The following is a 20,108-nucleotide window of genomic DNA, read 5'->3' on the forward strand; positions in this document are numbered from 1 at the left end:
TGCATCCACCATATGGCCCCTAGTCCTACCCTCAGAAAACAGGGTATGAAAAAGAACCCTCAGCACCCATGCAAACCACAAATATTTCTTAAATTGCAGAGCAGATTTAACATCTGAAATGCTCTTTACTGTCAGAAAAGGTCCGTCAGTATTAACTATCTAATACTCAGTAATGGCAGCTTCTGCCTTTTCCCCTGTAGCAAATTTACTGAAGCTACTGCTCCCACAGCACGCTGCCAAAATGTAAGAGAGGAGAGAATGACAAGAAAAGAGAAAGAAGAAAGAAGAGCAAAAACTTAGCCAAAACTTGCTTGGCTTCAACACTTACAAGCGGAAGCAGCCATCTCCCATAACTACACTTGACTGCAACCCATCACAGAAGGAAAACACAACAGGCAAAGAAGCTGCAGCTGTTACTGGAAAAGATGTACGAAGAGATGATGCCAAATTTATTTCCAAAAGTATCACAAACCTGAACATCCCAGGAACACTGAGTGTCTGCAATACGGCGCTATGTAAAGGAGATAAGAAATGCCCTTCTGCGTGTTTATGTGCCTGCATGAAAGAAGGGAAAATGTAAATATTCATTCCCTCATAAAAACAAAAACCCTGCAACTTTTTATCAGTGACTGTGAGGCCAAAGGGATAAGGAGCAGCAGACCTTGTCTTGGAAGAGTGGCTCTCTTTGGGACACTTGTAGGGTGCTGGAATTTATGGTAACTTTTTATTTCAGAGCTCTTTCCGACACATCATTTAGGTGTAAGATATCACATGGAAAATAGAAATGCAGAGTCACGTAAACGTAGGCAAAAAAACAACAAAAAAGGCATACGTATAAGTTAATGCTATTTGAATTGCTGATACTTTTAATTATAGCTATTCAAACTATACAGCTGGGAGTTTCTCACATCATGGGGTCACCAACATAGTGTGGGCAGAGGCAGATGCACTTTGCACATATCTGAAGATTTTTAAAACTTTCCTGCATAACTAACTGTACTAAGCACTGGATGTTTAAAAACCCCTTTGTGATCACAGCTCAGAAGGGCTACCTTAGCTTTCACACATACTCCAGACCCAAGACTATTTTGTTGAATAGACACACACAGAAGGACAGCACTTAAAGGTGTCAAACACTGCTCCCAGCACTAAACCTGCATCTTTCAATCATGACTTTAGCTCTGGGCTTTGTAGCTGCCTCATCCACCTTCTCAGGCAGCCCAGCGAGGTGATGTGCACACCAGTGACCACCCAGCCATGCACAGTCAGCACTTCAGGAGAATGCAACACTGGGTCAGGCTGAGAGGGTCAATCATCTGTGGGCAAAAGGAACAAAACTTAGGTCACAGTGCCTGTTTAGTATTTATTTTACCTGTACCAAAAGCTTTAACCACCCTTCAATATGAAAAGTGTATCTTGGAGTCTGAACACCTGAATAAAAAAAATCCCATTATGTTGAATGCTCAAGGAACAAACAACAACATTAATTCTGAGTCATTATTAACCTAACAGACCATCAAATGCAAATACTCTTAACTGTGATTTAATTAATGTTTTAATAATTACAGCTTTTCTTAATAAATTCTCCCATGCCTTCTACAAATGATAACAAAAAAAAAAAAAAAACACAAGAAATTCAGTTCCATTATGATATAGGCAAAGCAGTGCTTCAATAAGGTTGCATTTTCACAAAGAAAGCTTGAGGAAGCAGACACATACTCCCTGTACCAGGATGGTTCCCCAGCCTGACCAAACCCCTCAGAGCTCCACCTCAATCTCGTTTCTCACACATCTCAAACAAGCAGCCCCATCACTGCTTTCCTTGCCTGGACCTCACCAGGAGCTCTCCAGCTCCTGCAGAGTACAGACTGTGCTGTCTGGGTGTGCAGGGAGGGGACTAAATCCCTCCTTTTGGGCACTGCAGGCATTACTGCTTCAGGAGATAGGAGGACAAAGTCACGTTTCAAGTCTTCTAATGGATACAACTTGCCTGAGGCTGACCGGTGTGCACCTGTAGGGATATGTAACACATATATGTATATACCTTCTCTTTTCTCTCTTCATTCCCAAAGAGTGACTAAAAAGTCACCTGGAAATTCACTAAATAATCTGAGAAATAAAATAAGATTTATTTCTGTTGTTTTTGATGTATTAGTTGCACATAGGTGATGTCAGCAACATGGGCCATACAGAGAGGGTAAAAAACCCAGAGAGCAGCACTGTCTGAAACATGGAATTACTTGAAGTGAAACAGCTTGCATTAGATGGAACCTTTGAAGAATTGCTCTCTCTGGTTGGAAGGCATAAGCCATGGGCTAAGAAAGGAACAGTATTTCACAAGGAAGAAAGGAAAGTCATTGCAAACAAACTGGCTATGCTAAACATGACTTCTAAAATTAATTGAACCAAATTACCCAGGATTTCATATGAGAAGAGAAAAAAAAATAAAGAGGGAAGGGAAAAAGAGAGCTAACAGATGTGTTGAAATGAAGTTGTAATATTTAATCAGTATTAAAACTGAGTTAGGAGCGAATCAATATCCAATAAATTCATTTTGGTGGAAAACTATTTAAATCACAGGCTGTTAAAGGATTTCTCCCTTCTAGCGATGTCTCACTTGCACAGAGAATACTTCTGCAGTGTTTTATTTAAAAATTCGATTAACCCTTTGATTAATGAAACAGTAATCTGTTGTACTGCTCTGACAGAACAATGGACTTAACTAACATTTATAACAGATCTATTTTTAAATTGGGAAGAACTGCTCTTTCAGTTTTATTTTGAGAACCAGTCACTCTTCCCCAGTTCTATCTGGCAGCAGATCAGTGGCGCTGATGGGGCGACATTCACTTGAGCTGAAGCAAATGAACATTCCTGAGATCTGGGGAAGTTCAGCCTCCTCAGCCCCAGTTCCAGAGCCCCTCAGTTCCCCATCCCTGCTTTGTGAACATAACCCTACAGACACACAGCCCAGCTGGAATTCAGACTGCTTTTCTGATCCGGATTATCAAACAATTGCTGCTCTCCAAAAGACACTGATACAATTCGTGTTAGATCTACAGCAAAAGATTAAGTTTCATGCAGCCATTGATCATTCCCATCTGCTTAATTGTCGCTAAAACCTTGGGAGTTTCACCGAATTTTGCATTCAGTAGAGACACTTTACCCTGTACCACTGCATTTTTTGTTATGATAATTTTAAATTGACAACATTATTTTTCATGGCAGAAACAGTTTGTGATATTACACAAATATTAACATTTCAGTAAAATATATGCATTTTGATAAATCACAACATTTAAAAAGTTATTAAAATAATCTGAGTCAGATTTATTTTTTTTCTTAAAATGCATAGTACAAAGTTCCCAGTGTATCATAAGATGCTATATTAAAACGTATGTAGGTTCCTTATTCTTCCTTTTCCACATCCCAAAAATAAGAATCCCTGCATGTTAGGTTGTGTGTGAACATCACTGTTAGACTTAACAGAATCAGAGAGAAGAATGTTTGTCACATAAGAAAAGCAGCACCAATAATTATTCAATGAATTTAGAAATCAGCTCCAGCAGGGAAGTGTATGAGATTCCTGCTGATATTGGTCATCTGAGAAATAATGATTTATTGCTGTTCAGTGCATTCTCACTTACGTGGATACAATTTCCTGCTATGAAATCAAAACAAACTAAGAGTCCAAACATTAGCATGGCTCCTTCAAGACACTGGCAAATAAATGGAGTACTAATAAGTATGTTTACCACAACTGATTTTGTCCATGTTCAAGAAGTGTAAAACATGTAAAACCCCCAATGCTGTCAAGATAACTTTGTATTTTTTTTTGTTAATGTCTTAAGAGCTAAGTACTTTTCTGCACAAAATTAGAGGGAGATTTTGTAACGTTCATTTTTCCAGAACATTCTTTAAGTTTTCTATTACTTATTTTTATCTCCATTCACATCTTTACTCATTTGAATGCAGCTATTTTTGATCTACAGCAAGGCATTCAAACTCTGCGTGTGAAATTTTAAATTAACTCTGTTGGTTTAACAGGAGAAAAAAAACAACCAACCAACCAACCAAAAAAAAAAAAAAAAACAAAAACAAAAACAAAACAACAAAAAACAAACTTTCAAAGTTGGCCTTTAAATTTGTGTCTTGAACTATACACACATTTGATGGCTGGATATGAAATGGGAATTAGCATGTGCATGAAAAGCAGCCAGGTACCACAGTAACATAAAATAAGAATATGAAGCACTAGACCCCAGAGACTCATAAACAGGACTGGAGACTAGATTACTTAAAAAAAAAGTGGAATGCCCCAAAAAAGTTACTTAGTTCTTTTAGTTGTTTTTAATTCGTGCTTTGTTTTGTTTGGGTTTTTTTTGTTTGGTTGGTTGTTTTTTGGGGGTTTTTTGGGTTGTTTTGTGAAGTACTAGAAAGCCTACCCAGTCACAGACTGAATTCCTGTCTGTCATGCATTACATACAGATCTTAATCATTGGCAGGGTCACAAACCTTTGAAATCAGCACCCTAAAATCCAAACACACACCCTGCTCCACACTTCAAGGCCATGAGAACTGAAGAAAGCCTTTCGAGATGTTCAGAGAACACTGAACCAGTTGAAGCTGAAGGTGTTCTGTTGTGAGCAGGGGTCCTGCACTTCTGTGAGCGAAGGGCAAAGTGCTGCCCCTGATCCCTGCAGCATCCCTGGGGGCTCCGGCCACGAGGGATGAGAGCAGACACAGAATTCCTGCTGCCTTGTTTCCACACAAGCAATGCTATCACCATATCTTGCTCCAAAGCATTTAATCAGTAACTCAAAGACTCCTGTTTTAACTACAAAATGCACATTTGGAACCAATAAAACAAGTTTTCAAGAAAAAAGAAAAGCAGTGAGAAACTGTGTTGTTTTCAGTCTGTAATGCTATTCCAACCTAAAGTTGGTAGAATTAACAATTATAAAACTCTACAGTAATGCCAGATGCTGCAGCCAGTTGTTGTTGACTATTAAAAAAAAAAAAAAAAGTCATTTTGAACACATCCTGACAGTATGATGCTCTTACAACTCTTTTGTTTCTTAGACTTCCAGCTGGGAAATGATAACTGGAAGACATCTGTCCCTATATTCCAAAAATCTGTAAAGGACAAGCTTTTTTCAGACTGGTGACAGCTTTCTGTTGAAAATATAATTTCTCAGTTAATCAATTATCTATCAAATTAGATGGCTTTTTGAATAAATCCATCTTTTCAGAAAAGGGAATGACAACTCCTCAGCCTCCCACTAATATCCTACAAATATCCTAATCAGCTTCCTACAGTCATCCATGTTCTGTGAAGCAAAAGCCTGATTGGGTCTCCTTGTAATTGTGAGCCTAACTTCAGCTAATAGCTCTTGCTAAGTAATAAGCTTACCAGATATCACACGAAAATGATGGCACCAAGTTGAATGCATACTTTGTACTGCTCCTGAATGAATATGAATGCCTGTTTAACTTTACTTAGCTCTTGATCCTGATTCCATTCAGCTCACAGAAGAAAAACAGTCCTTGATATTAATGCAGCAGAATCAAGTCGGCAGGCACATAACCCACTCAATTTCTGCAGAATACTCAGTTAAGAGTATTTAACTCTAGTTAAATTAATGCCTCTGCACTCCTAAGATTGGGTTCAAATATTTGAAATTCAAGAGCCAAATATTACAGGCTGGAAGATGACTCCATTCTGATCCAGCTGTCATCCAGCTGTTGACAGGTTTGAGTCAAGGTGACCAGATCATTCTGTCACTGAGGTGCTGAGCACTGCAGTCACCATGCTGGAGGCTCAGACAGTCTGTCCAGTGCTGGGGGACACGTGGCAGGAGGAAAAAAGGACTTTCTGAAGAAGACAGTGACCTCGAGATGATCTCCAGCCCTTCCTCCCAACTAAAATGCCCTGTGGTTCCCTAACACAGACTTAAGCCCAACTGCCTTTTTAAAGCAGAACTAAATAAAAGGATCTACACAGCTCCAGTATAAGCCCACAAATAGAACTGGCTGATCAAAAGGACCTTTCAAAGCCAGAATAGAACTGTACCTTTTGAACAAATCTGATTTATTTATGTAGTCCCCCATAAAACATCACTGCCTGCGAAGTTGCAAATACCTAAAATTTTTATGCTTTCACTTGAGATGAGAACAATCAGGCATGGACTTAATTCCACTCACAACTGCATCCCAGGTTACCTACCTTTTCCCCTCCTCAGTTATGATTACACATGTACTTCACAGAAACTCACAAATGAGGAGTCTTTTGATGATCATTTTAGTTTTAAAATTCACCAAAAAAGTAGGGTTTTTTTCTATGTGACTCCCTTTAAAATCTTCCAATCGTTTTTATTATATAGAAATCTTGCTAAACATCACAGTCAGATGTTGGATACTTGTACTCCATCAGTAATTTCACTTTCACTGGTCAAACAGCCAAGTCTACCAATTGCTACTTTGTTCCACTTCCTCAAAACAGATGAGAAAAATTTTGCAGTAGTAAGCACAAAGCAGAATCATTTGAATTTTAACTGGAACTAGTAAGGTCAAAATGATCTGAGCTTACACAGCCAAGTGGAGTAACATGGGTATGAAACGATAATGGATGAGTATTCCAAGAGTTAATGGATACCAGGGGGGACACATATAAATTTATGTTGATATTTTGATAGAGAATTTGAAAGAGATTAGGTTTATGGTATGCTCCTGAGGGAGCCCTGACCAAGATAAGGAGTATGAGCTATGAGACTTCATTTCTGCGAATTACTAAAAAAAAAAAAAAAAAAAAAAAAAAGGCAGTCAAGAGAAGTTTTGATGACTGGCATACAGAGACTTATACCTGGCTGGCAGTCCTTGGGGAAGAGTTAAAAAGAGTCCAAGAAATAATGGATTTTCAAGCAAAAATGTGATATATTGAAAACAAGTGAATAGGAAATACAAAGGCAGTGGTGGAAATGAAAGCAGGATTATTCTGGTGAACCCAGAAATCCAGCAAATTGTAAATAAGACATTTAAACCAGCATGAAGACAGATTCATTGAAGTCCTTTGGATTTAAATGTCACTGTTCTATTTTTAGATGCCTGGTATTTAACACAAAATATGACCTGTAATAATTGATATTTAACTACTATATTCAATTTGTAAACACGATAAAAAGGAGAAGACAAGATGAACGTTTTATAGCTGTTATGAAGACAGCTTTGCAAGGACAGTGATGAAAATGAGAAGGCTTTAGTTTACCTCCTCTGAGATAGCATACTGTACACATCAGCCCCTCACTGTCTCTTTCACTAATTTGCATGAGCACTATAATTGACAGCTTGTTAACAGCTTATTAGGGACTCAGAAACCCTGTAACAAACACCGCACAAAAAGCAAGAGTGGACAGAGGCTTGGGTAAGTGCTATTTTAATGATCCCAACCCAAACCTGCAGATCAAACAGGCAGAAAAAAATCTGCCCTTTGATTGTAGAAGGAAGAATTGTGCCTGGGGTGGGGCTAGAAAATCAGCAGCTACAGGAGTGAAGATACACAGCCAGCCACACCAGGTCAGACAAATGGTCCACCCTGCCCAGATCCTCATCTCCAGCAGCAGCAAGCACAGGGATAGCTCCCACACACTCAGCCTCAAGCAATCTGCAGCTCTGGGACTGCCTAAGCCAGGAGTGGTTTCATGTCTAATAGCCAGTGATGGATTTTCTTTTGCTATGAATCTCTCTAAATGCATTTTGAACCTCTGTAAAGTTTGAGCACAATTAAATGGTTTAAAATACCTTGCTACTGCAAACCCTTCTGTAGATATTATCCTAGCGCTCATTTCTGGGGGTAAAATAAACAAAACAATTAATACGTTAGTTGCAAATCTTATTTTTTTGAACTTCTAAATGTTATATAGTTACAACATGGCGTTACCACAGCCCACGATGGAAAATGTGCATTAGCATTAATTGCAACATATCACATGAAAGGCAATAACAGCATCGTAACACATAGGGAAAGCTATTTGTATTTTCTGGTGAGGGAGTACAGAGCTACTGAATGTTGTCCTTACTTATCTTAGGATGAAAGCCTTATTATAAGCTCATTTCAGTTGAACAAATCTCTCTGGGCTCCCTGCTGAGCAAGGCATTTAAACTTTAAAGCTAAAGGCATTCATTTTGCTTTGCTGACAGTGAAAACCTTCCTGCACAAGCTCCGCGATGCACATGGAAGCTTTTAGATCGCTCAGTGGCAGAATGCATTAAGGCATTTAGCTGCTTACTGCGTTTCTCTGCAGTGCACGGACATCAAAGGCATTCATTTCCACGGGCAGCAAGAGTGGACTCTTCAGAGAAACTATCATCAGCCCGCTCAGCTTTAAGTGCTCTTTAGATCCAAATACAGAACACGGTGACAAAATATCCTGGGCAATATTTTTCAGAGCATCCTGAACTCGCTGTTATTTCTGAGCAGTGTTTAGCCCAGCGTTGCAGGCTCTGGAGAGCTGAGAGAGGCTCTTGGCTGGGTCATGGCACCTGGTACCCATCAGCAGAGAGCAGATGCCTGGCACAGGACCGCAGCTTCCACATTTGCACTGACCACATTCCAAACAGCTTCTACTAACAAAGCCCTTTGTAGTTTTCTTTTTAAACAAAATAGTGTTTTGCCCTTTCCTAGATGGTGATCTCTGTCTATGAAAACTTACTGTCAAACACAAATACTGCAAAGTCTGACTACGTTCTACAAAAGGGGCCAAGCGCTCAGCAGCAAGCTCTTAAAAGCTTATCTGCCTCTGTATTGGGTGAATCAGAGATCAGAAGCAAAGTTTAATCACTTCAGTTCACCCAAGTGTAACCCGACCTCAAATCAAACACCCCAACACTAAAAACTCCCTGCCATAAAAAGCAGGGCAAATTTAAAAAAAACAAAAACAAACCAAAAAAAAACAAACCACACACTGTTTTCATCTCGGGCCTCTCTTCACTTTTACTTAGCTTAAATTCTGGCTCCATCCTTACACTCACTAATACCCACTGAAAGCAACAGCAGCCTGCAAGGGCAACTTTTGATCATCTATTCTCAGAAGCTGCTTCTATAGTAACACCAAGAAAAGTATTTTACAATAATGATGCTGTAAATGTGATGTGTAAATAATGATGCTGTAAACTCAAAAGAAATACTACCTAGTCTGTAATACTGTGGTGTGGGGGGCAGAGATTTTTTTGTTTGCTTTGGATTTTTTTGGCTGGTTAGGGGTTTTTTCCAACACTCAGAGCTTACCGTTGCAAATAAGCATGAGAGTAACTTAGTAGTAATTGCTAAGAATACACAGATCAGGAAGATTAGGAAATGACTATGTGACTACTGCAGTGTTTATTATAGAGGCTGCATGCAGGTAGCAGTACAGATCTCACAAAATGACAAAATGCAAAAATAAAGAATGAAACCAAGCCAAAATCTCACTGAAACATGGTCTGAATAATTAAATGTAGTAATTACGGAAATATTACCTTAGCAGACTATGGGTTTAAATAGATCTATGACAAAGGTAAAGGCAAAACACAAAACAAAACCCCAGCAACCACCATTATCAACATTAGGTTACGACTTCAAGGAAGATTCTGTTCAGGTCAGTCCATCCAGATACAGAAACATAACAACACATTTTGCTACTTGAAAAATACCTTTATCAGGTCTACAAAATTAAGTATTTAAGCTACTAACATTTAATTTTTTGAGTATTTGAAATATTTTACTTTGAAGTCAAGAGACAATTTGCTTAAACTGAGAAACTGTAGAAACGTGGTTTTTTTTTTTGTTTTGTTTTTTTCTTTTTTTTTCTTACTTAGCACCCACATTAACAGCAGCATTTAACTCTTTACTAATAGTAAGGCTTCTACCAGTAAAATACCAAAACTGCTGCAGGTTCTTGTTTCTCACTGAAAACAGTGGTGAGACCATTATTTTTCTGAATGTTTTAATGCTACATGTTTTGCTTAGTGTATTAACTCTGAAAAATTAATATAACTCAAACACAAGACTATAAATTAATCTAATAATTAAATTAAGAGAGAATATTTTAAACAGAAGGAAAAATATATTCTTCATTAAAAAAACAAACCATAAAGAGCATGTTTCAACTGTGGAGAAAAGACTGAAACACTAAGAGAAACTTTCTTATGACAAAGAAAGCAAAGCAGAGGGACAGAGGAGTGGAATTGATTGGATCATGTGTATAAACTGATATGTCATACCATGGACCAAACAACCTTTAGAGGACAGCCTCAGGCTGCAGGTAGGAAAATCCTTCTCTAATTAAAATTAGAAAGTGAAACTATTTTATGAAAATGAAAAATTGTATTTCCTCCCAAAACTTAAAGCAATGTGTGCTAAGGAAAATCTGCAGACACAAGAGAAGAAGCAGTTCTGCTCTCAGGGCACCAGGTAGCAAACAGAGCAGTGTGAAGGATCATCTCCAGCACCTGTGGACCAGGAAGAGGTCCCAGGAGGGATCAACACTTGTGTAGTGGTTTCCTGTAAGATGAAGAATTCCTCTTACGTCCTATAATTTAAGTACTAAAAATCTATTTCATATTTTCCTTTTCTTTACAAAAGTTTGAACTGGCATAACCACTATTAAGAAAAATGACTTAACACTCCACTTCAAGTTCAACAAGAATTTTAGCCTGATGTTCAGCAAAGATTACAAATCCACACTAATACTGATATACAATTTATTTGGCTCACAAAAAGAAGGAGTTAACTACACAATCTGCTGTCTTTTGTCTTAGTCCACTTGGCTGTGCCTGCTACTTCTTTGAAAATATATTTGTGTAATTTGCTTTAATGATTAAGAATATTACAGAGAGTGCCAACCCACAGTACAGTAAATGTGAAAATGGCAAGATTGTAAATTCCAAGTGTCCAGCAACTAAGCAGGGCAAGAGTGAAAAGAGTGAAAAGAAGTGGGAATTGCTACAGCATTGGCCATGAGTCAACTCTTATATGCTGATTACCTACTGTAACTACCAGCAATTTTGATGGTGTTTGGCAATCTTTATTTTACTTACAAATACTTGCATAAAGGCGAAATAAGGCATTCTAAATAGCCTCAAATCAGTTGCAAGAATAAAACCCAGCTGTATTTACTGTCCTCCTAAAAAGGCTCTACTGCTGCTGTACCAAAATTTGTGGTGCTCCATAACTACTGAAATTGTGATACAAGATCACATTCACTTTTACCTTACCCTAAGCAATTCTATTTTCTACAACTGTAAAGGAACCACACTATTATATATATGCACTATCACATTATAATCTAAAAAGAACTGGCACAGCTACAATAAAATCATCCTTTTTTGAAGCTTTTTCTTTGTAAATTACCCAACTGCTAGCAGTTGAGGAGAGCCTTTGGTTTCTTTTCATGTTGGCACTGTAAACCCCCTCTTGTTCAAGACACACATATCCCTCAACTTCTGTCAAAAGCAAGAACAAATTTCCTAACCAAAACTGAAAAGTCCTTGGCTTTTCAAATGACTATAAATTGCATGGCTAAGTGCATATGGCCACAGGGCTGTCACAGTTACTTTTCCTGACAATTCATCATAGCATACTAATTCTGTAATATCATTACTGTGTCTCTTCTCACTGTACTGATCCAGCCAGTTAATTTAATCAACTAATAATAGATTCAGAAATGGATGCAAAGGGCCCTAGCACTTCAAATTATATTACTAGAGATGCTCAGCAGTGAAAACAATGTATTCTATACTTGCCATTAAACATAACCTTATATAATAAGTTATATTCTTTTAGTATGTTGGAGATTTTCCTTTAAAAGGGAAAGAAACAATATTTGTACAGATTTAGAAAAGGTTCTTTCAACAAGATTATAAAAGCAGTTTATTTCACACTAAGCATAACTTAAAATTATATTCCATTAATTTGAAGAAAAAATTATAACCAGCAACTTAATCAATTACCATAATTACAGGTGAGTTTCAAGGTAAAAAAGGCACTGCAGGAAAGAAATACCCATCTGCAGGGGAAGCTAAAGGTGTGTGATTAACTGCAAAGTGAGCCATTCAAAAATGGACAATTAATTTTATTAAATTTTAATCTTCACTGAAAATGTCAATGATGATTAAAACATTATTCTCCAACACCTCAGACAATTTTGCATGTCATGAAGACTAATACTTAAACTTTGCAGGATAAAAAAAAAGTAACCCAAAATGTAAGCAAGACTAGAACGCGACCGCATCCAATTTGTCTTCTAAAGCATTCAAAATCAATGTAGCACCCTGTGAATGCTCTGAATGCACAACACAGACTTGGAGCTGCTATCTGCCCCCTTCAGCTACGAAATGCACACACCCCCAAGGACACATCCTGCCAGAGGCCACAGACTGAACATGGGAGTAGCCACACTTCATACAATGAATCCAAAACACACAAATGTGTGTGTGTGCACAACTGGAGCTAGTAGACAGACCTGTATGTTCTACATAGTTGAAGACCAAGGTGTTTTTGCTGTCCTGTTCTCCCAGGCTGACAAGCAGCACTCTCACACAAGGCACCCAGGGCAGGACTCAGTGTGCAGCTCCTGGCTGTGCCCACTGACAGCACTGCCCAGAGACCACACTCACCTGAAGCTTCTGGCTGAGCTGCTTCAAGTCCACTTTGCACTACTGGACCATTAAAAAGGACAAGGATGCCACTCTGGATATAGTGCACTGTGAGGAAGTAACGTTCAAAAGATCCAATTTCAACCCCCACACAGAATTTTCTACTTAAGAATAAATCCAGAGGAAACGCCAATGTCAATTCAATTTATGTTTTGGGGACCTTAGACTAAAGTAATTGAAACTCTTCACTTGCTGAGGCAGTTTGTGTACTGGGGCCTAAAATATGGCCAAAAGTGTGTTTCCTGATGTAAATAGAGTTAATTTTGGCAAAGCTCAGTGAGAAAGGGTGATAGAGATTTATAGACTTACTCTCTGGCCATAATTCAGGAAGGCAAATGTTTAACATTTTAAAGGCAATTAGAGGCCTCCAAAATGCAATTAATCTTCTGTACCTGCCAAAGTACCCTCCCTGAAACAAGGGTGCCTGAATTCACACTTACATTAAGTCCAGACTAAATACATATTTCTTAAAACGCATTATGCAGAGTTCACCATGTACCCTCTTTCACGTGTACAACGTCATTTGTTACTAAGAATGATTCCAATTATGCCAACCCAGTCTAAAAGCAAGGTATCTGTTTGAGTACCACAATTTAACAAAACAAATAATTTTCCTTTCATCAATATACAACAGCTTTGTTCATTACTGGGAAACGTTAGGTGGTGAAGTATCGAGTGCTATGCATTTTATGCTTAAATCAATGTACTGTCTTGCAGTTATGCCACCTAATGTGTTTTTAAGCCATGCGCTACAGAAATCAATGTGGTTCTTATTTGATATTCAGTGTTAAGTTCAGCCTCATAAATTCAGAATTGCACTCTGTTATTTTGATGGTTATGTATTAACCATGTCCTGTAAGTTTTATGATTTTATATTCAGCCGTGCAGTAAATCATGCCAGTTATACACAAATGGCATGTGCTGAATTTACTTTTACTGTGTGTTCTAAAAGAGAAAGTAAAAGATGATTCATTTGACCTATTGGGGAAGAAAAATACAGTATATCAGATAAAATTCAGAAGGTGTATCAGTAGAAAAATTAGGCACCATATAATTTAACTGAGTCTTCTGAGACAAACTGATTTGCAGCAGATAAATGTGTTTCACATACTTCATCTTACCCATATTTTACAAGGGAATGGGCACACAACAGTTGATCATTCTCTGGAACACATCTAGCAGGTGCTATGCTATTGTATAGAAATCTAACGCTACAATGAAATGATTTTTTTTTAATTGATATGGACATACAGAACAAAACTCAAGACCTTTCCCAGCAGCTTCTGAAATGTTTTAATAGTGGAAAAAAAATTCTTAATTTGTTGTTTTTTTTAAGGATCTGAATACATTTTTTTCTTGTGTAAGAAGTGCAAGAAACCAGAAAACAAATGCTCTGTAAGACACGCTTTATTTTAAGACAAAATTTTGTTTTTATTTCTATTTGCAATTTAATTTCTTGTCACGGAAAATACAACAGGTTCCTAGACCAGGTGGAAATATAAAGAGAGTTTGCTCATTTCACTAAATACAGTGAGACAGTGCAATGCTCTTAGAGATGACTACTGATACACCAAAGGTCCTCTGCTGTCTTCCACTTTCTCAAGTCAAATCCTGAAACTAAAATCCTTTCATGTTCCAAGAGCTGCTAAAGACTGGAATGACCATTTAAAATCATGGTGTGCAGCAGTATAATTTTAATTTTTTCTAAAGCCACTAAAGTTAAAAAACTAAATGTTTAAGGGTCACAGGATGGACTGTGTGCTTCTCCTGACAGCAATTCAAAGAACATAAAATAATGTGGCAGTATCTACAGTGTAATCCAGGAGAAAAACAAGAAACCTTTCATTTAAAACTAGTGATGTGTACACTGGACATTCACATGGATTTACATCTGGTCAGACCTCAACTGTCTGAATTAATGTTAATTAATGTCCACCCACAGTGCTGGAGTGCCCTGACTCCAGGGAAGGAGGATGTCTGCCCACACTTTCCCTTGTCCAAGTTTCTTGGAGCCAAGTCCTGCACTTTGCAAAGGAAGACATTCAGAACACCTCATTCCAGGTGTTCTCTTTCCATTTTCTCTCCAGAAGAAAAGAAACCCCCCTTCACTACCAGCACACCTGTCTCAGTGTCAGCACCACAGGCTCAGCACCCCCTGCCCCTACCCCAGCATGCCAGCAGGGCTGGGACACTGGTCTGCAACGTTCATGCATGTATCCAGTGCCATTAAAACTCACTTCTACCACACACACCAATGCATTATATCCATCTTTTTAAATCTTTGCTTCTCACTGGGAGAGCTCTGTGCTTTAAAATCTACCTTTCCCACCCCCCCCCCCCCCCCCCGCTCCTTCCTACCATGGGAAAAGACTTCCAGCAGCCATTAGCTACAGCCATTTTCGGATCTCATTTTAACAAGCTATAAAGGCAGAACAACATGCCAATTACATGAAATAAATAAAGTGAGTGGGTACAAGATGGCTAAGAAAACCTCTTGCACTGCATATATTTGTTAGGGAGCGTATTAGGGTTTCACTAATGCATTTATAATCCTGCAGAACAGTCTGGCACATCTGCATCTTCAGTACAACAGAACAGCAAAGATGATAAAATCCTCAGAGAATTTCTATTTGAAATAATTTTAGATCTGTTTTATGTATACCAAGGAAGCTGCCAGTCAATCTGATCTTCAAACACGCTGAACTCCACAGAGGGAATTCTAGTAAACTGCAGACTGTTCCCCTAAATGCATTTATTTCAGCAACGTGAAAGTTGCTGTGTTTGTTGTTGTGTAGTAGCTGTGTTTGGTTAATAATATGTTGCACATTTGGAACTTTGTTAAATACCTTAATTGTGCAGCATAGAATAAGGCAGTTAATTTACACAAAAGGACACAGAGGTGAATTCTACGTCTACATCTTCGAACAAAATAAGTAAATTCACTGAACATATGGCTTATTAAATTTAATAGTTCCTCTCCAAGATGATTCTGATTGCCATGTTTTGAAAGATAGGATTTTTTTGAAAAAATTCTTTTGGATATTTGCCGTTAAGCAGATATGCCATCTGTCTCTCCAAATGAAAAGAAACTCAAGACTTTGATTACTATTTTCCTAACCAAGATTTAGGGTAATGTATTTCTAGTACACTGATTAACTAGATCTGACATCACATCTTGGACCTGTTTATTATTCTTTTTCAAAGAACTACCCACATACGTGCCCAAATGTACGACATGATGTGTGATGAGAGAAGCATAAGGAAGCACTATCACCTCTCGCATCACTTGCAAGCTCTGTTGATGACACTGTGTTATTCAAATAGGCATCTTGTATTTTCACTCAAGTTTTAAGGACGCAGATGTCTAAAGCATAACATAACGCTCCAAACTGGACTTGGAATTTCTGTCAGAAAATGCTCACATTGAAAGAAGAGAAAATAGAAAAGGAAGTCACTTGCAAATTTCATTGTAAAAATCAATTGCAAATAGAATGCCTGACTGAGCAGGTCACGCAAATTCCGTATATCAAGGGAAAAAGTCTAAGTCTGACAGTATGCCAAATTCTTGTAATTTGCATATTTTATACTTCAGATCCTCAGAAGCCCAACTCATTTTTCCTGTCTAGTTATTTTCTAGGGAAATCTTTTTTGCCAGTAGCCTTCAAGCCCACACAAGCAGTAACTCACCTGTGTCTGAACAAAAATGTTTCTTTCATTCCCACTGATAAATATACAGATTGTGCATCTACTTCCTAAGTCACTGAGTATCTGTTTCAAACCTGGCGTGAAGCAGGAGAGCAGCCAGGAGCAGCAATCAATGGACTAATGGCCCCTGATCAGCCACAGGGACCAGTGGGATAACTCAGCATTGCTGCTGCAGAACACCACACAGGGCAGCTCTGCTGAGAGAGGTGAGCACCACTGCCCACTGAAATCACTGGCAGCCTCAGCTGGGACTCTGGGGCAGATTGTGCTCAGCACTTTAGAACAGAGCTGAACAAAAATAAACCAGATGTGCAGTGATGGGCATGGCAGAAATCCACAAGTGGTAAAACCACCAAAAACCCCCACAAAACAAAAAAAGAAAAAAAAAACCAAAAAAACAAAAACAAAACAAACAAACAAAAAAACCCCAAAACAAACAAATAAAAGAAAAAAAAAACAAAACAAAATTAAACAAAACAACAACAACAACCAAAAAACCACCAAACCAGGTTTCAGCACCCCATTCCTACTGTTGCTACCAAAGTCCTATGACATATTGCCACAACACTTGCCTCCTCTATCAATCACAGCGTTAATCAAAACACTCTTGAATGACAGCTGGACTCCTAACCCAGCCCTCACTCCTAACCCAACCTGTGTCCCAAAAGGAGCAAAAGCTCCTTGTGGCTCTGTCTCCTGTGCCCCTGACCACCATCCCTGTGACACTCCCTTTTCTGGACACATTGGTTAGAAATTGGTTATATTAAGGCTGTAAAGATTTAATATAAATGGTTTTAAAAATTGCATTTTAAGCTATTTTTTTTTTCTTTTGTCCTGAGACAGCCCAGCCAAAGCAGAGGCTGATGTTTCCTTCAGGCAGGATGTCTGCCTTCTGCTGGAGGAGCTCTGGATAACACTGGAACAGTGGTGGGTATCCACAGTGTCTGGGTAACAACAGCACAGGAACATTTTTTTCACATTTTAACTTTGCAAGAAGCACACGCAGTTATAAGGCTGAAGCATTTTGTAACACTGTTCAATTAAGCACATAAATAATATATGACCCCACAGAGGCCAGAGCAGAGCTGTGATACAGTTAGACAAATAAGACATAGGAAAACACATGCGAGAACCAAACTCTGACAGACAAGAGTTGCAAAACAAGCACCAAAGATGTCCAAAGAATCACGGCCAAAAGGAAGATGTGTTAAGCTAGGAGGAGATGAGATCCTTGCTTTGGGGGAGGAGGACAAGAACCAGGAAAACACTGAGGAAGAGTGAGGTCCAACAGGAAAGGCAGAGCTCCCAAGGTCCCAGCTCCCCACTGCCAGCAGCAATGTCAGGGGCTCACCAGACACCACCTCAGGTGTGATGGAAGCATGTGTGTGCTCAGCTGCTGCCTGTTACAGCCCATGTGAGAGTACACCTGGGTGACCAATAATCCTTAGGTAACAAAATTACCATGAGATAATTTTTCTTCCAAATATTTGGTTTGGATTATGAAGCAGAACTCAAGTACTTGTTCAACATACATGAATTTAGCTGTTTAAGCTAAGTTCATGCAAATTTAGCTATTTTAGCTATGGCTAGAAAGGGCTGCTCGGCAAGTGCTCTGTATTAGCACCTCAGTAACAGCAGCTAAAACACATTTAACCTAATGGAATGGAGCTTTTATAGAAGCTCCTGTACAAAATTATCACAATTCACTTACTGGACTTTATGTTTCAATTAGATAAGAAAGAGTGTATAGAAAATAGACTGACATTTTCATGCCTCAGACTTCTGAAACCCTTTGAAAGACAAGTCAGTATTTCAGACCACCAGGATACAGAACAAACTACATCAGGTTTGCAAGCCATTTCCCAGACTGGTGAATGCTTTATTGGGCACAAATAAATGGTGTATGGACTTCAACCTGGTACACTAAGCACTGCTAGAGCTCTGCAGGCTTATTCCAGGTTTCAGACCCACAACCATCAGATTTTTGTAGCAATGCCTTAAATTCACAGTTTCTATGCAGGGAAACTAGAACTTTCCTTCATTATTATTGCTATATCATAATAATGAACTTCCTCTCTAATTATTTCTAAATTTGAAATACCAATAATATTGTTTCATTAAAACTTACATAGTTTTGCAGAACCAAGATCTTAGTTACTAATTCTTGAAGAGTTCCTTTGAATGTTGAGATTTACTAAACCTGATTACAACCTATTGTGCTTACAACACAAGCAGCATAACAGCTCAGAGTTGTGGAATTCAGCCTTTCATAAAGAAGTAAAATAGATCTTGAAATATTAGGTAGACTGTAATAAAGACTATGAATTTAATTACAGTGTATCTTTGTTTTGGGGGTATAGACATGGATTATCTATTATTCAGATGTCAGAATCTCCAATACGCTCTCCTTTCCTGCTGCCAGCTTTTCTTGCAGCTGATCTGTTAGAACAGGTATTTCTATGTTTGTATTCTAATAGAAAAAAATATTAACTAACCAAATGATGCATTTGGTTCCCATTCACAACTGCATTTAAAACATGAATGAGTCATATACATGCTCACATATGAAATCTGAAGCCGGAATTATCATAGTGTGAGGTGTTTTGGTCCTGCATTTCTTTCAGATGCATATGTCTAGTTGCTCTGAAAATCTGTTGGGCTTTTATTAAATAGCTTTTTTTTTTTTCACAGTTACAGAGTCAAGTCTATTAGAATTCCTGTCAGAAATACACAACTTTGGTTCATGCTGACGTATGTTAGCTGATTACTTTCAGCTTTAGGCATCGTTTTGGGGTTGTGTTCTTTAAGGGAATCACAGGAAGGTAGAACCATATTCCCCTGCTCAGCCCACAGTGCCCAGGAGAGCCCAAGAGGCACCAAAGGCTTCTGAGCAGTCCCTGCACCACTCCTGATTATTTCATGTCACAGCATCCCAGCACCTCTGCAAATACAATACAACATCTGATAAAATTAGGTTTTTGAGCTCATACCAATTTCTCTCATCATGCTCATTCTGACACAGCTCAGATTTCTAACAAGTGCATATGTTACAGCTCTGTCTGCTGGTTTATAACCAGCTTCTGACAGCGTCTTTAGGTCTGTGTCTATATTAATTTCAAAGTCACTGTCTTCCTTCTCTTCTCTCTCCTTGTGCGTGTTTGTACATCTTTATAATGCCTTCTGATTAATTTATCACATAGTAAAGATTTTAAAATATCATTATCCTTTTGATCTAAAAATCCTTATATTTCATCTTTAATACGTTCTTTTCAGAGGTTCTTTCTGGAGAACTTGCCACATGTATTCTACTCCTCTGAGACTTAACAGCAAAACTCAAGAAATACTTCAAATCACATTTAAAATTGTTTGAAAAGATTTTGTTTGTAGGAAAAAAAACACATTCATTTCAAGCTAAGAAAAAAAAAAGAGAGTATATTGCAGTAGATATGGCACAAAAAGATTAACCAAAAAAATAAAAAAAAAAAAAATTTTGAAAGAGTGTCAAAATTTCTCACCACAGAAGTGATCCAAAGCATTTTTAACATTCCATTACTTCATAAACTAGACTCAAATAAGGAGGGACAAAAGTCAGGAAAAGAAAAATATTGATTTTTTCAGATCATTTTTCTAAGATGATCATTATTTCTGTAAGATGATATGTTCCTCCATTTAAGTCATGCACAGAATTAATCAGATGTAGAGAAAGAGAATAA

The 20,108-nt window shown here is 38.1% G+C and overlaps 1 protein-coding gene across 5 annotated transcripts in view; it reads right to left on the reverse strand.

Moving 5' to 3' along the window:
- Positions 1-20,108, reverse strand: part of TENM2 (teneurin transmembrane protein 2) — a 480,855-nt gene that overhangs the window by 410,324 nt on the left and 50,423 nt on the right. For 2 of the 5 annotated variants that reach the window (XM_062502012.1, XM_062502011.1), the window contains exon 3: positions 19,658-19,660. The exons of the other annotated variants lie outside the window; for them this stretch is intronic. In XM_062502012.1, the coding sequence (XP_062357996.1) occupies positions 19,658-19,660 (3 nt within the window). The remainder of the gene's footprint in view (positions 1-19,657; positions 19,661-20,108) is intronic. 5 annotated transcript variants of the gene reach the window in all.

This window comes from Cinclus cinclus, chromosome 14 (genome assembly GCF_963662255.1).
Source record: "Cinclus cinclus chromosome 14, bCinCin1.1, whole genome shotgun sequence".
NCBI lineage: Eukaryota > Metazoa > Chordata > Aves > Passeriformes > Cinclidae > Cinclus > Cinclus cinclus.